Source organism: Pinus tabuliformis, chromosome J, assembly GCF_031772625.1.
Source record: "Pinus tabuliformis cultivar Carrire ecotype Pingquan chromosome J, CPIR1, whole genome shotgun sequence".
Taxonomy (NCBI): domain Eukaryota; kingdom Viridiplantae; phylum Streptophyta; class Pinopsida; order Pinales; family Pinaceae; genus Pinus; species Pinus tabuliformis.
In genome coordinates, this window is record NC_142295.1 from 1181985140 (window position 1) to 1182001903 (window position 16764).

Consider the following 16764-nt stretch of genomic DNA (forward strand, 5'->3'; position numbering starts at 1 on the left):
CTTTTTGAGCATAGAAATAAAATCTTAAATCAAACTAAATAATTCGTTTATTTAGGTCTGATAGACCAAAGTTTGGTCTCAGTGGACGTTAACCACCACCACCATCATATATATAATCTTTTCTTATTTCCGTTTATATTTTTATGTATTCATTTAAATATATATGTTTGTTAATTTATATTTTTTTAAGCTATTTTTTATTCTATTTTTTTATCTTTTTTATTTTTTAACTTTAATTATTTTTATTTTTTTTCTCAAAGGTTCATTAATTTTTATGAATGAGAATTTAGTATTTCCAAATTTAGATTTCTGTGATCCATAATGTTTGGAGAAATTTTTTTCCAGAAATCACATCACAAATAGAATCCAGAAATTTTTTTCCAGAAATCACATCACAAATAGAAACCTGGAGAGAGGAACCATGGAAGGTGAAAGAGGCGTTCAATGTACTGGACAAAGATGGCGACGGGAAAATCAGTTTGTTGGATCTCCAACATTTTTTCAGCGACAGCAGTTTCAGAGTGGGGAAGGCGCTGAGCAGAGAGGAAATGGAGGCCATGATATCTGTTGCCAACGCCGACAACAGCGGCTCTGTGGACTTGGAGGAGTTTAGCCGGATTCTGCCGCTGAATATGCCGGAAATTAAAAAAACCAGATCGAGTTTCGATGATGCTCAGATGCTGGCGTTGAAGGAGGCATTTAATGTGATGGACAGGGACGGAGATGGAATTGTAAGTGCAGAGGATCTCAAGACCACCTTCTCTTCCTGCACCGCTAGCGCCACCAGCAGCAGCGGCGGAAGCTGTACTGCAACGATGAGCGAGAAAGATTTGGCGGACATGATAGAGGCAGCAGGCGGTTCCGCCAAATGTGGCGTCTGCTACGAAGATTTTGCTCGGCTGATGATGACTATGATGAATGGCTTCGCTTAATTTGTCTTTTGGCTGTTACTGCATTCGGAGATTCGGATGCTTTTGGTCTGTAACAGGTTGGAGTGTTACTTAACTAGCATTTGCACCAAATGTTGCAAAGGAAACGCCGTAAGGCATAAATTGAGGAACAATCAGGACATGGAATGGGCAAATCTAAATGAAATGTAGAGATGTAGTAGAAATGAAATTGATTTAGGGTGCCTTACACTGTTTTTTATTAATTATTGAATTAATATTGCATATAAATTGTTGTTCATGACTATGAAGCTACCAAGTTGCTCAATGGGAAAGCTACAGCCAAAGGAGAGGAGAGGTAGGAAGAACACTATAAATTGTACATGTGAGTTAATTTGAATTTACTTTATCACTATATCATTGAGAAAATAACTTGTAATCAGATATGCCAATCAAGAACAAAGAACTGGATGAAGGTTGAACACTTTCTCTGAGTGTGGACAACCGAAGAAGAACCTCGTGAGTAAGCCCCAACTGAATCATGGAATTCGAAAAGGATGAATAAAAAATAGCTGCCAGTTTTCCTCTTCTACCAAATGCCCCATTCTTATTATAGATGTCTCCGCAACTCCAATTTCTGACAGGACTTTGCGATTCCTTGAACTTACAACGAGTCTCGAGTTGGAGTGGTGGGTTAGCAGCAAGAAACCGAATTTCTTCCATCAACTGGGAACCATCTCTCCAAACTTCATCCAGAAATAAAGCAAACCTCTGAGTTTGCAATCTCTGTATCAACCACATCTTTGCATATTCATCACCATCATTTCTATCTAATTCTATCTTTGTAAGCGTGGCTATTTGCATACACAGTTCATTTCTAAGATTGTAGAAGATGGATTATTGGAAACAATGAGCCAAAGCAATAAGTCATCTCTGAAGAGATTTCTCACCTTTGGACTGTGGAAGACGAGAAGACAAGGGTTTCTAGTATTTTTGGTTTCTTCATAAAGGGTGTCGTTGGGTTTCAATTTGCAAGATTATTTTCCCTGGAAAAATGCTCGTAGCATGGATCTGTAGTTGTTCTCCATATTACTCAATCATCACGATGATTTTCCTCTGAAATACTCTTTGGTGAATTTGAATTTGAGTGTTAGATTTTGCTGGTGATAAATCTAACAACACTGATGGTTATGGATGTTTGATTTGTCATTTCTGAAATCTAATCATCTTTGCCAAAATCTGAGGAACGAGTTTTTTTCAAGTTCCTTCCACCATGAATCCTTCATCAGAGAATGAATTATATAGAGGCATAATAATTGAAATCGATTCCTGATTCCGTGATCTGAAATTGTTTGAAGCAGATTGTCCATTGAAACACCCATCTCCATCTTTTTCTATTGAATATCTCCAGCTCTTGTTTCTCAATAAGTCTGAGCATTATATTGACCTCAGAGCTCACTGTTTTAATATCACAAGTGGCTACTCATAGTGTACATTTCCCCTCAAAAAATAGAAAGGAAGCAATGTACAACTTTGTGTTGTCATGCCTCAGTAGCAAACTCAGAAGCACCATTACTTGAGAAGACCGAGCTTTTCTTTGGGTATCTGTGATATTTATGTTCATATTAGGAGGCTCTACCTGTTTCTTCTCTTCAAGTTGTGATCCTAGGTCTGAAGCTTCACCAGTATCACTAATAGCTAAAGACCTTGACACAGGACAGAAACCTTGTGTGACAAATCCTTGACGATTTGTTGATGCTGTAAGAGTAACACTGGTTGCATGACATTGACTTATGTGTGACTGTAACAATGATAGCAATGAGCATCCTATTGATTGGTTGTATATTGCATATTCATCACCCTCATTTCTACCTAATTCTATCTTTGTAAGCGTGGCTATTTGCATACACAGTTCATTTCTAAGATTGTGAAAGATGGATTATTGGAAACAGTGAGCCAAAGCAATAAGTCATCTTTGAAGAGATTTCTCACCTTTGGACTGTTGAAGACTGATATGTTTGCTGAGGATTCTTGTGGAAGAGTATTGAAATTACTTACGGTTATACGAATATTTTGGTAGATTTGACGAGAAGACAAGGGTTTCTGGTGTTTTTGGTTTCTTCATAGAGGGTGTCGTTGGGTTTCAATTTGCAAGGTTATTTTCCTTGGAAAAATGCTGGTAGCACGGACTGTTGAACATATATATATCGACCTCTCGCAGAGGGACGCTCCATCAAGAATATGTGAGCATTACAAGCATCCTCAGTGTGGACTAATAAAATGGAACCCATGATATCATGAAGCTCCCTTAACCATTCAAAATGTTCAGCGTTGCCTGAGAGATGTGAACATTAATATAAGAACAGGAAAAATGGGCATTTTTCTGTTAATGGCAGATCTGAAAATTATGCTCTTACCCATTGGATACTGAGAATCAAAATGTTCAACATTGATACAGAGATGTGACTTTAATATAAGATTAGATGAAATGAACATTTATATATTGATTTCAGATTTCATGTATCTTATTGATATGTAACAAAACTATGCTTATACCCATGAGATACAGAGAATCCATAATCAACCTAAACTCAATGAAATAAAACAATCCATAAGAGAAACACCAAGGCATGAAAATTTACAAAAATAAGATCAAATATCTAATGAACGCATACCATACGTGTGACAAGATAAAAATGTAAATTACATTTTTCTAAATATCAAGAGATTTGCATTTCAAATTAATTTCAAAATAATGGTTGAGAAGCTCATTTTACAGTCGAGCCAAAATAATGATTGTGTTGGGTAAGAGATTGTGTTAAGAAGCTCATTTTATAGTGGAATATGAAAATTATTTGGGATTTCATCACTTTTTAAAACCGGTCTACATTTATCTAATTCTAAATCTATTATGAGCATACAATTTTACAACTCATAAATTTGATCCTCTACAACCTAACCCTAATAAATCCAGATTGATTAGATTTATCTAATTCTAAATCTATTATGAGCATGCAACTTTACAACTCATAAATTTGATCTTCTGGACCCTAACCCTAATAAATCTAGATTGATTATATTTGAAGTTAAGATAAACTTACAGATCTTTTAATACAAATCTTTGAAGTGAGTAGTAACAACGAACTTACCCAGAAAATAGGCTTTTCACGTCTCATGATATCGATTGGGGTCCAGCAAGATTCATCGAGGCAGTCCCTGAATTCGCCATCATCATTAAGTGGCGAGGCTGCAGTTATGGATGATGTGTAAATTACACGCCTCACAGACTTTGCCTGACTGCAAGTCCTCAAAATATCAAGAGTACCATTCACCTCAGCTTCGATAACATTCATCTGTGTTTGAAGAAAAAGTACATTAAAAGGGAAAATTTATATCCAAAAAAGGGGTCAAAATCCAGTAATAAATTCGTTGTTTCCGGAAGTTGTGCATTCGGGTGGTTGTTAAAAAATACCTGTGCTTCAATGGCGAAATCCATTATAGTTGCCAAATGACAAATGTACTCACAACCCTCAACGGCAGCATGGAAGCTTCCCTCTTGGCGGAGGTCGGATTTGAAGAGTCTGAGCCTCTCTTTTTCTCCTGGCAGGCACATAATACGACGAGTTTTGCTATCGTTGCCTGCAGCATGTGAAAGACGGTTGACGGTTCGTATGGACCGTCGCGCCTGGCATTGCTCAATTCAAATCAATGGTTAATGATTACCCGATCATCTAACAACCAAATCGAATGGCACATATTTTGACACGACAACAGTTTGGAGAGTTCATTTCAGAGGGAAACGCCTTACGGCGTAAATATGTAAAGAAATAAATATGCTAGGCAATAAATATGTAAAGTAAAACAGAAAATAGAGCCGCGTGACGAGACACATCAAAAGGATGGATGGGAGGCTAAATTTTTATAAACAATTCATACTCCAATTTTTATTCTGTGTAAATATAGACACAGTGTGAAACAATTATCCACAATTATTTTCTCTAAATATCCTAATGGCAAAGGAAAAAAATATCACCTAGAAATTCCAAACTTATTATAGATTGATTAGTGGAACATTTGAAATAAGAAACTACACCTTGTTATCAATATATCAAAATATGATTTCAAATCTCATGCCTCTCCTATCAGTTTTCATCACATGCATAGAATCAAAGGATCCATGAATTGTGTAAGAACAAATCTAAATGCCATAGTTTAACTAGCTGAGGAATTGTCTGGATTGTTATGGAAATTTAGGTTATATTTAAAAAATATGTGGTAAAGATTTTTGTAAATCCAAGTTATAGTTGTTAAATTTCAAAATTTTAAGTGTCCTAGACGTTTTTGATGGTGCTGAATCTATTTCTACTGATGGTGCTGAATCTATTTCTACTATCAAAAATAAAATTCAAACACTGCATCTACAAGATTTTTTGAAATTATTTTGCCCAGATTCCTACCACTTTTGGCCATCCAAACAATTCCTCCGCATCCAATTCAAATGGACAAAGGCAAAGCAAGGCTATTTAAACAAAAGGATCAACAATTCTCGGAACAATGTAATAAAATCAGTTTTTCTTCAAAGAATGTAATAAAGTCAGTTTTTCTTCAAAGCAATTTACATGCTTTTTCTTTGATTGCAGATTATCAGGAGGACAATCTTATTTTCTCTATATTATAAACTTTGTGACTGGTTTTTATATGTTCAACAGAACTGATAAATTATATATCTTTCATACACACAACTATGAACCTTTATAAGAGTTCTTATACCATATTATTATTTTGACATATCTCAGCTGGTACTACGGCCATATATACAACATAAACATGTTTTTAAGGTGGTAGGGTACTAATAACTGGGCAAGAATTATTGCATCTCGGGTTTTTTATACTTGTTTCAGTGGCTCAACATCAAAGATATTCAGGTATTTGGGGATTTAAAAAGTTGCATTGATGGGATAAAAAGGCTCAATTGCTTTCGGCCTCCAATGATGTCATACGGGATGAAATTGTGTTAGTTAAAGGTTGTTGCGAGATTCTCACAAATCTTATATTCTCAGGATAAAGAGTGAATATTTTATGACCATAGAAACCCAACCTATGTAAGTAGGTGATATAAGTTTGAGAATATAGATACTTTGGAGATGAGTTGTTAGTCTAGTATGATGCTAGAGCCACATAAAAGATTTGATCATGGACAGATTTGTGATCCAGTGAATTAGTTTCCCTAATAAATCAAATGTCTTTTCTTCAATTCACTTACAACTTCATTCGTTGTTTGTATTTCATTCGGTTGTTGTTTTTCAATTCACTTATAACTTCATTCGTTGCCTGTTTTTCATTGTGTTGGATTTTTATTCCCAGCATGGCCAACTCCGCCAGTTTCCACACTGTGCTCATATTGACCTATTTTACCACTTATTCATCCCAAAAGATTTCAATATTTACTAACAAAATCATTTATCTCCCCGAGAGATAAAATTCAAAATCCAAAACACCATTACATTTCTAGTTCTCCAATATCTTCATACCCACAAATATGAATATATTTACATGAACAAAGCTTACATACGAGAGGATATGACTATTTTTCCTCAGCTCAGAAACATTTGTATCCACCAGTTCTCTCCCAGATATTATAGATACTCTAATTCATGGCTTGCATTCAATGGAATGTCGAGTCTTGTTTTTGAGTCGGTCACTTCTATAAAACATTTGGTCCTGTTCAATAACAAGATTGTTAGTTAAAATGAGTGGACATATAGTGATTTAGAAATTGTTTTTTCCTATCAAACACAAGGTTGGACATAATAGAGCATCACAGGGAAGTTTACCATGGACATATAATGGTAAATCAATATTTATAATTCTCCTTCACCGCAATATGCCACAAACGACACACGAATTTATGGTGGAATTTCAAACGCAAAGAAACTTATATTATACCTTGTTTTTCCCATGTGTCACTGTTTTGTTTTCACACATTTTTCCAAAACTGCCCAAAGAGAGATCAAACCATTTAATTTTTACGACAAAATTTTTTTTGACATTTTATTTTTAATGACAATTTTTTGTTTTTTATATATGAAAACATGAGACCTTAATCAATCAAGCAATTATATATACCTCTCAAGCAATAATATATGCCTCTGTTGAGGGTTCCTGCTCTCCTTGTTTCGATGTTTTTGACAGTACTTAGATGGCATAGAGACATGCATGGCGTAGACGCTCAAATCCTCCTCTGCCAATTTGCGTTACGAAGCCACCGGTTATTTTCTCGATCTCAACTAAATTTTATGCATTGGGATGATGCTAAGTCATGCGCAATTTTCAGCTCAATCAAATGAATTTTAGCTACGGGAATATTGTAAGATGTCGTTACAAAAGTTTCAAAATCACTTACAAAGTATTTTTGACTGAGACACAGACCAAAGGAAAGCACGGTTCAGCCCCTCACTACTTCGAGAAGCAACCCCAACACTCAGAGACGGTTCCTTCGTTCCTTACGAGGCAATTGAAACATACATCCAGATAACTAAAGAAGCCTGTGTTGACCAATCTCTTTGTATAGCATGGAGACGGTATTGCTCTCACATCCTTATCCAACAGTTGCGAAACAAGATCAACCATAGGTCAAGGAAGTTTACCATGGACATATAATGGTAAATCAATATTTATAATTCTCCTTCACCGCAATATGCCACAAACGACACACGAATTTATGGTGGAATTTCGAACGCAAAGAAACTTATATTATACCTTGTTTTTCCCACGTGTCATTGTTTTGTTTTCACACATTTCTCCAAAACTGCCCAAAGAGAGATCAAACCATTTAATTTTTATGACAACAAAATTTTTGACATTTTATTTTTAATGACAATTTTTTGTTTTTTATATATGAAAACATGAGACCTTAATCAATCAAGCAATTATATATACCTCTCAAGCAATAATTTATGCCTCTGTTGAGGGTTCCTGCTCTCCTTGTTTCGATGTTTTTGACAGTACTTAGATGGCATAGAGACATGCATGGCGTAGACGCTCAAATCCTCCTCTGCCAATTTGCGTTACGAAGCCACCGGTTATTTTCTCGATCTCAACTAAATTTTCTGCATTGGGATGATGCTAAGTCATGCACAATTTTCAGCTCAATCAAATGAATTTTAGCTACGGGAATATTGTAAGATGTCGTTACAAAAGTTTCAAAATCACTTACAAAGTATTGTTGACTGAGACACAGACCAAAGGAAAGCACGGTTCAGCCCCTCACTACTTCGAGAAGCAACCCCAACACTCAGAGACAGTTCCTTCGTTCCTTACGAGGCAATTGAAACATACATCCAGATAACTAAAGAAGCCTGTGTTGACCAATCTCTTTGTACAGCATGGAGACGGTATTGCTCTCACATCCTTATCCAACAGTTGCGAAACAAGATCAACCATAGGTAATGATTCAATGAATGCAGTTGAAGACATATCAATATTGAGCGATAATCCATTTGGGTTGGCCTTAAACTTTGGTAAAACCCACGCCAGCTTTCCAATCCCTCTCCAAGGGACTGCTTTGCCCCCAGGTTGCCAGAATAAAATGATCTGCTAACAGGAATGTACCTTTTAGTTGGTGGCTCACATAGAACAATATCAAGAACTTGCAGGGCTTCATGCGGAGCATCATCCTCCCTCCCAGATAGGAATTGACCTAAAATTTATAAGTATCTTGAACTGACGCTCCCTTATTGGACCACCAGGTCCATCGTCCCCCTCAACAAGCAAGATGTTGAATTATTTTGAGGTAAAGGGCAATGGCCCAGCTGTGTACAAACGTCTTCCACCATCATAAATAGGAAACCTTTTACCCAAATGGGTATCTCTGTATCAGTCCCCCTCCACACCACCACGATGTCTCGCCTCCCCAGGCGCCTCACCTTCTCGTCTGTGCTCACCGCAACGTATCTTGTTGAAAGACGGTTGACGGTTCGTATGGAGCGTCGTGCTGGCACATATTTTGACACGAGAGCAGTTTGGAGAGTTTATTTCAGAGGGAAACGCCTTACAGCGTAAAAATATGTGACCGTTTTGCATTTTAAAAGACGTCTATTTTGCCGAACATAATTAATTTTCAACTGTACATCCTCAGAACAATGACAGGATAGGAACAGCTGAAATGTTCGTACCAAACATCGAGACGTGTGTTCAGGTTAAGGGCAAACATTTTTCCTTGCACAGGAGAAATTGCGATACAGGCTACATCCCACAGGGTCCTTTCATTTGCTATTGCAATGCATAAAATTTGCGAAATTGCATAACTGCATAATAAATGGAAGATGTCACGAAAAGTGTGTTCCACTTGCGAGCAAATCTGCCCAATCTGCCCAGGTTTTTCCTTACTATTGCAAGCCATCTCCTTCTCTCTTTCGGTTTCTGCCTGATGGGTATGGGAGCAGACTCCTGCATACGCTTAGCAAAGATTAAGCACGCAACCTTGCTTCGGAAAGCCTTTGAATTCTTTCTTTTATTCAAAATATTCCCGGCAGGGTTTTCGGTAGAATGAGAGGTCTCGGGTTCGAACTCTGTGAGACGAATCCGATTATTACTCGATTTACTCTTCCTATCCCTACCATCAGCAAGCGAAACACTAACCGTGGTTCTGTGGACCTCCGGCTCTGAATCAGATTCTTCTTCCTTCGTCTTAACAGAAAAGACATTTTCGATGTAGCTAAGAAGGTTGTGCTCATTTATGCTGTCCATGAAAACAACCTGAGTAAACTGAAAGGCCAGGTGCTTATCCACATCCGAGGAGTCATCGATATCCTCATCGAAGCTTTTGTCTGCATCAAGCATCACCATCTGGCCTACGAAGGAGTAGCCTGACCCCGAATGGTAGGACAACGCCAAAGCTAACAACCGATGGACGAAGCCACGAATCAAGCCGGGTACCCACGACACCGCCTGCGTCGCCACTGTTGCTATTCCTAGACGCTGCTTACGGATTCTGGGGAGCACTTGCCATACCAGAAGCGCTAGCCGCGTTATGTTGAACACATCTTCCAGTGGGCCGACCTCCAAGCCGACCCACAGGGTGTACAGAAAATGCGCAAACGGCATAAGCCTGGGGACGATATCACTCTTGGAAACTATATGCACAAAGTGTCTTCTGTAACGCGAATTTATATGTTTTGCCAATTTTGAATCCGCGAAGAGAGGGCATCCGAACGAATAACATTGAACTTGTTCGTGGCAAAACTTAGGGCTCGATTCCAACAATCTGAGGGTGAGCAACGAGGCAACGGCTCTTCCTAAAGAATGGCCCGTCAATACAATTTTGTTCCCTTGTATTAATTGGCGCCTAAGATACTTCAATGGGATGCTCTCGGCTCTGTCAAGAAACCCCACATGAGCAGCTCTCGCTCCCAGGCTCAAGGACCTCTGCATTATGTTGAGATCCGTTAGCGCATCTATAAACCCCGTGGTGCCTCTGCAGGCAATGATCATGTGATCTTTGGCCAGGCTTTTAACGACCAGAAGAACCTGCTTTCGGCCGATCTCGAAGCCTTCTTTTCGCAGCTTGTCTTCTTCCAGAAATTCATAGATCGTCGTTTCCGGCAAGCCGAATGTGGTATTCAGTGTTTCAAGTTCCTGCCGACGATTGTCGCTGTATGCAACGGCTGAAAGAATCAGCGCATCAACAAGCCAGACGGGATGACGGTCTTGCTTGATTATTTGGCTGAGCGTGGCCATCGATTTTGTGGTTCTGCGAATACTAATGTCTCTCCCTCCACACCACCACGATGTCTCGCCTCCCCAGGCACCTCCTTCTCGTCTGTGCTCACCGCAACGTATCTTGTTGAAAGACGGTTGACGGTTCGTATGGAGCGTGGCGCTTGGCATTGCGCAATTCAAATCAACGGTTAAGGATTACTCGATCGTCTAACAACCAAATCGAATGGCACATATTTTGACACGACAGCAGTTTGGAGAGTTTATTTCAGAGGGAAACGCCTTACGGCGTAACAACTAGGCAGATAATAATCCTACATGAATCACAACACTTAGCTCCATGGAAAAATATGCATTGGAAAAGACCAACACTAACAATATGTAACTCTCAATTCAGTCAAAATCTTTTCCAACATAGTTACCAACTACAAAATAAGTGCTTGCCTTTTTATCAAAAAACCAAAAATGCCATCTAGAAAAGGAAATAAAATCTCGTGAAAATGAGGCTTTTTTCATTTCGTAAATCAGGGCCGGTTTTGTTTTATTTAATGGTAAAACTCAACAAAGTCAACAGAGTAGCCTACGAAACAGAGTCATCATGTGCAACTTCCAAAACCAAATAAAATATGTGTAGGGAGGGACACAACCAGCAGCGTCGACGAAACAGACGCACTATTCACAATAAATGCAACTAAGTCTACAACATGAAACAGATGCAATATACACAATAGATGCAATTATGTGTAGATGGGCTCAATCTTCACGCCGACCAGAAGAAGCCCCACGTTTAGGAATCCTCCGTAACACTTCTTTCATATAAAATTTGATGTGAGAGTCATCACCATCGTCTGTTTCGGGTCTGGTTGTAAATTCTCCTGCAACCACTTCCATCCATCCACCATTTATACCCTGGTTTTCGCCTCTTCTTTCATTCAAACACTTCTCTAATTCCATTTGTTCTCCCTTTGGCGTTGTAACAGAAAACCTAATTGGCACTTCCCACCCAGAGGGATTTTCTGTGAATTTAAGGGCAAACACCACTCTGTAGTTGGTATTCGGAGACAAAAGCCTGCAGTCGATTTGACCACGGATCTCCAACCACCAAACCACTGATAATTCCGCCAGCACCTCGAATCTGAACACAAACCATAACGTCAATGTATACTCTGTGAGGGTTTCCTCTGTTTAAAAACAAGGAGAGTTAACCAGGATCATGCGCTAGCTTGAACCCCATACAAAGAGCACACAACTTATAAAAAGAACAGACACTAAAAACAATCGAAAAAACTAGAGAATCATTGCTTCTTTTATGAAATAGAGAGCAAGGCCATTTATCTACGGCAGACTGGGAATACTCGGCATTAAGGTTGGGCGGTTGGTAGTTCACCCAACAACAGCAACAAGTCAGAAGTCAAATATACACAGCTTTTAGATCACTGTAAACATAACCACATGGTGAATGTACACAAACACACCTTATAACTTATAAGTGCAATTTAGGGAAGTATGAAAAGACGTGAAAAATAAAAAATGGGTCTGGGCTACAAGGTCTGGATAGATACCCTGTGTTTTGTGGATGAGTGTTTGCAAAGAACCAGACCCTGAGAAGGGAGTAACACCAATGCCTAAACACTTAGGAGTTGAAACTAAAGACGAACTCACAAAAATGTATCGAAATGCATGAACATGAGGCCTGAGGAGGTTGAAAGATCCAATTAGGAAGTATGATTAAATCTCTGAAAAAGAGGGTCAAGTAACCACAAAGAACATGATTGAATTCTGAAGCGGAAAAAAAATGAGATGCAGAGGCACAGAGACGGCAAACACTAATAACTGTCATATTAATGTTCCAAAGAGCTTGAAAGAAAATTGGTGTTGATTAAGAACCACAACAAAGACTTCAAACGAATACAAACACCAGAGTCCTGTAAAGACTAAAAACTGCTAACCGAAAGTATGACCAAAACTCTAAATGAATAAAGTAGGACCAAATTCTAAAAAGAATCAAGTGACCTATAAAAGTCTACATAAAATCTTCAACCTGCCACAGAAGGCTAAGCAAAGACAAAATGTGTGCAACTTCCCTGCAAGTGCAATCAACAGGAAGACCCAAAGCGAAGAGGGTATTCAATACATCAAGAGGAAGGTACTCATTAGGCGTTCATTTGGCTTTCTCAGAGTCTCTTACCGCCTGGGCATCTGACCTTTGATAGATCATAGCCCAAACCTAAGCTCCCCAGGGAAATATCCAGTGATCTCCGCATGAATCGTGATTCAGATAAACCCCAACCACAACATTGATCCAAAGGCATATCCAGTAATCTCAGCATGATTCAGATAAACCCCAACCACAACATTGGTCCAAAGGCGAAAGACACAACTGTGCAAAAATTGACTCCCACCCAGCTTCCACTTACATTAGAAGGATCGCTTTGAACACACGCAATCCTCCATACCTGTAGAGCAATGTAGGCATTCCTGAGCCTCGTTTTCGGAAAATACAATATGGGGTCGACCAAAAAATTAGCCCCAAAGAACTCCAAATCATCGTCATGCTCTAAAGCCAATAGCTGCCTGCATATGATTTTTGAACCAGATAACTCCATGAGAAGCCATCACAGAATACCGTGACCTCAAAACCAACAAGAGAAGGAGACCCTTAAACAAACAAATTGAAAAATAAAAAGAAGAAGATTGATAATCAAACCTGGAGTCACATGTAACCCAATTTCGCTGGGGATCCTTCCAGCCAGGCCATCTATTGTTGTTCCAGCAGAACAAAAACATATGAATATGAATTATTAATGAGTTGATGAACGGCGTTTTCCCAAATATGACAACCAAAACCCTGAGAATAAGTGATATATAAATACCTTTGTGCCCCCATCTATGAGAATTGGATCGACGAGGCGACCGCACAGTTTTACCATTGAAGCTGGGACAGGGGGGTCAGCCCTGGATACGATCTGGTGGCATATTTTAAGAAGGGATTTGTTCCACAGATCGCCCGAATAGGCCACAGAATTGAAGAGCTTGGAGACAACTGACAATCTGCCAATGTCGCACGGCATAGTCAAGGAGAAAATGACCAGTATACAACTCTCTGGCATGTCCAACATACCTGTCTCGCGTTCAGTTTCAGGATCAGGCACTAATCCAGTAATTGGGTTCCCGATGGCTGCCATGGCTACCTGCTCTAAAAAACATACAAAGACCAAGTAAGTAGTTTTGGACTCGGCGATGATAGGGTAAATTTTACGGTTCAGTGTTTCAAGTTCCTGCCGAGGATTGTCGCTGTATGCAACGGCTGAAAGAATCAGCGCATCGGCAAGCCAGACGGGATGACGGTCTTGGTTGATTATTTGGCTGTGCGTGGCCATCGATTTTGTGGTTCTGCGAATACTAATGTCTCTCCCTCCACACCACCACGATGTCCGGCCTCCCCAGGCGCCTCCTTCTCGTCTGTGCTCACCGCAACCTATCTTGTCGTGTCACCGCAACCTATCTTGTTGAAAGACGGTTGACGGTTCGTATGGAGCCTGGTGCCTGGCATTGCGCAATTGAAATCAACGGTTAAGAATTACTCGATCGTCTAACAACCAAATCGAATGGCACATATTTTGACACGACAGCAGTTTGCAGAGTTTATTTCAGAGGGAAACGCCTTACGGCGTAAAAACGCCTTACGGCGTAAATATTATTCCGTAAGGAAACTTTATTTTAATGATCTTCTTTATAAAACTTTGACATAGTGCGCCCAAATTACAATTCTTGATTGTTGTAGATTCTATATCGTGTTATTCGAATATTGTCTTTACAAATATAAAGTGTTTTGGAATATAGCCTGAGTTTTTGTTGAATACCTAAATATTTGGCAATCATCAATTTAGGTTGATTTATTAAATATTTGGTAATTACATGGATATGGGCGCCATTAAATAACTATTAGTCAAAATACTATACAGATTTTTAAGGATACGAAGTGCCAATATTGAAATAACATTTTAATATATATTTAAACCAATAAAATATGGATTTTTGTTAAATTATTTATATATTGCTAAATTGTTTATATATTTTAGATATATTAATAAAATTAAAATAACATTTTTTTCTTTCAAATGTTTTAATTTTTTCCAAACAAATAATTGTATTAGAAGGTGCTCTAGAATGGAGTATGAAAGATATGGGGTAGTCTCCATAAATGAATATGAACATTTAAATATAAACTAGTACAACTACATTAAAAATATTAATGTGGTTGATATACTCAAAGGCTTCATAAATATAAGGAAAAAAACTATTGCAACACGAATAATGTCTTACCAATGCACACATTTACCTAATTAACCATGTATAAAAAGATTATGAGTCAACTTGAACTTGAGAAAAAAAAAAGAAATTACACATCTTATTGTAAAATGGACCACTTTGCTAAATAAAATTTGCTTATATTCCCCATGTAATTAGAATATGAACTTATTAGAATTGGAATAATCTCAAATCCCTCGGAAATTGGTTGGTGGGGAGACATGTGAGATGAATCTAATTTAACTTGAGAAAAAAAAGAATTACACATCTTATTGTAAAATGAACCATTTTGCTAAATAAAATTTGTTTATATATTAATTTCTCCATCTAATTAGAATATGAACATATTAGAATTGGAATAATCTCAAATCCCTAAGAAATTGGTAACAAACTTTGTAACACACTACAACCTTTCGTCCACCTTAAATTGAAATAAGAAACATTCCACAAAATTTTCAAAGAAATATATCAAATATACATAGGTAATTATATATTATGAGAGTTCTAATAAAATTAAAAGTCAGAATATTGTAAAATTTATATAAATATAAATAACAATATTAAGAAGTAGCAAAAATCCATCTTTAACTCTTAACAATTATATTTCATAATTTCATATTTAAATTTAATTAATAAGCTTATAAAAGTTATGCATGCATACATACATACATACACACACACACACATATATAACATGTCAAAATAATATGCTAGATATATATGTAACTATAAATATCATGAGGATTCTAATAAAATTAAAAATAAATTATTTCTATATATATAAAGATGTGAAATTTATATAAATATGGATAGTATAATTAAGATCTAGAATAGATTTATTTTAATTTCATATTTATTCTGTGTTAAGAGAGTTTTTCATATTGAGAGATTTAATTCCTCTATACATTTGATAAATCTAGACTTAAGATAGATCTATACTGGAAGTTAAGATGGATCTATGTTGGTAATCATAACGATGTAAAATAAATATGCACATATTTGGTTGTATTATGTGTTTAATTCATATGTTAGCATATTGAAATAAATTAAATGGCTAGTAAATTCTAATAAGTCATAATAAAAAAACACACACACACTTAATAATGATGATGATGGTTAACGTCCACTAAGACCAAACTTTGGTCTATTGGACCTAAAGAAATGAATTATTTAGTTTGATTTAAAATTTTATTCCTATGCTCAAAAAGCTTGGAGAGAAGCCTCTCGAGCTCACTATAATTTTGACATCGTAAAAGGCTAGGAAGGTCAGTATCGCAACAAAGATTATGAAACTGGGATTTAATGTGGTTGTACGTGGGGCACTCTAAGAGGAAGAGATTTTCATCCTCGATGTTCATATTCTCATAGAGATGGCAGGTCATTTCCATCCATGGTGTTTTAGGAACTTCCTGACGACCCGTTTCACTATGGAGCTCATGCGAGTTCGTTATAATCTTGGCTATATTAATTTTATTCTTTGAGCTAGTTAAAACAGAGAGATACTTTTGATCTTCTAGTGTGGGGTTGATAACCTCCTTATAATATCTTAATTTTCTTTTAGCTCTTAAATCTTTCTCACAGCACTTTTTTCTTTGAAATTAGAAGTAACAATATTTTTAATGTTATTAATGTTTTGCAATGCAACATTCTCGTCGATCTCCCAATGGTTTAACTAGGCCCTGGTGTCTTTATACCAGCCTCGTTTAAGCCTTATGTGGTTTTGGATGGAATTTAAAGCTAGCTTAGGAAGTCTATGGTCTCCTAGGTTATTGAGTTTGTGCTTGTACAAGAGAATCCTAGTCATAGCTAGGCTCTTGATAGAGGAAATACCCACTTCTATAAGGAGAAT

At 37.5% G+C, this 16764-nt stretch overlaps 2 protein-coding genes across 3 annotated transcripts; one reads left to right on the forward strand and one right to left on the reverse strand.

Moving 5' to 3' along the window:
* The first annotated feature begins 414 nt into the window (after nucleotides 1–414).
* LOC149231291 (calcium-binding protein CP1-like) lies at nucleotides 415–983 on the forward strand. Its single transcript, XM_089376259.1, has one exon. It carries the CDS (start codon nucleotides 549–551, stop codon nucleotides 930–932), a length of 384 nt encoding a protein of 127 aa, XP_089232385.1. The 5' UTR covers nucleotides 415–548; the 3' UTR covers nucleotides 933–983.
* Nucleotides 984–11077: 10094 nt separating this feature from the next.
* On the reverse strand, nucleotides 11078–13597 carry LOC149231292 (uncharacterized protein PHLOEM PROTEIN 2-LIKE A4-like). 2 transcript variants are annotated; one of them, XM_089379154.1, is made up of 4 exons: nucleotides 13478–13597; nucleotides 13312–13362; nucleotides 13022–13178; nucleotides 11078–11739 (listed from the first exon to the last, which is right to left on the reverse strand). In XM_089379154.1, the coding sequence occupies exons 1-4, from the start codon at nucleotides 13489–13491 to the stop codon at nucleotides 11629–11631; spliced, it is 333 nt and encodes a 110-aa protein (XP_089235280.1). In that variant the 5' UTR covers nucleotides 13492–13597; the 3' UTR covers nucleotides 11078–11628. The 2 variants fall into 2 exon arrangements, with proteins under 2 accessions (XP_089235280.1, XP_089235279.1); XM_089379153.1 differs by lacking the exon at nucleotides 13478–13597 and having other exon boundaries at nucleotides 13061–13454.
* Nucleotides 13598–16764: the final 3167 nt, after the last annotated feature.

Bases quoted from the DNA above. Each gene is read 5' to 3' on its own strand.
- LOC149231291 (XM_089376259.1), top strand. From the start codon at position 549: ATGGAGGCCATGATATCTGTTGCCAACGCCGACAACAGCGGCTCTGTG.
- LOC149231292 (XM_089379153.1), bottom strand. From the start codon at position 13,158: ATGACGATGATTTGGAGTTCTTTGGGGCTAATTTTTTGGTCGACCCCA. The intron at 11,740-13,060 runs GTATGGAGGATT...GTTTGTGTTCAG, and splicing joins ATGCCTACATTGCTCTACAG to ATTCGAGGTGCTGGCGGAAT.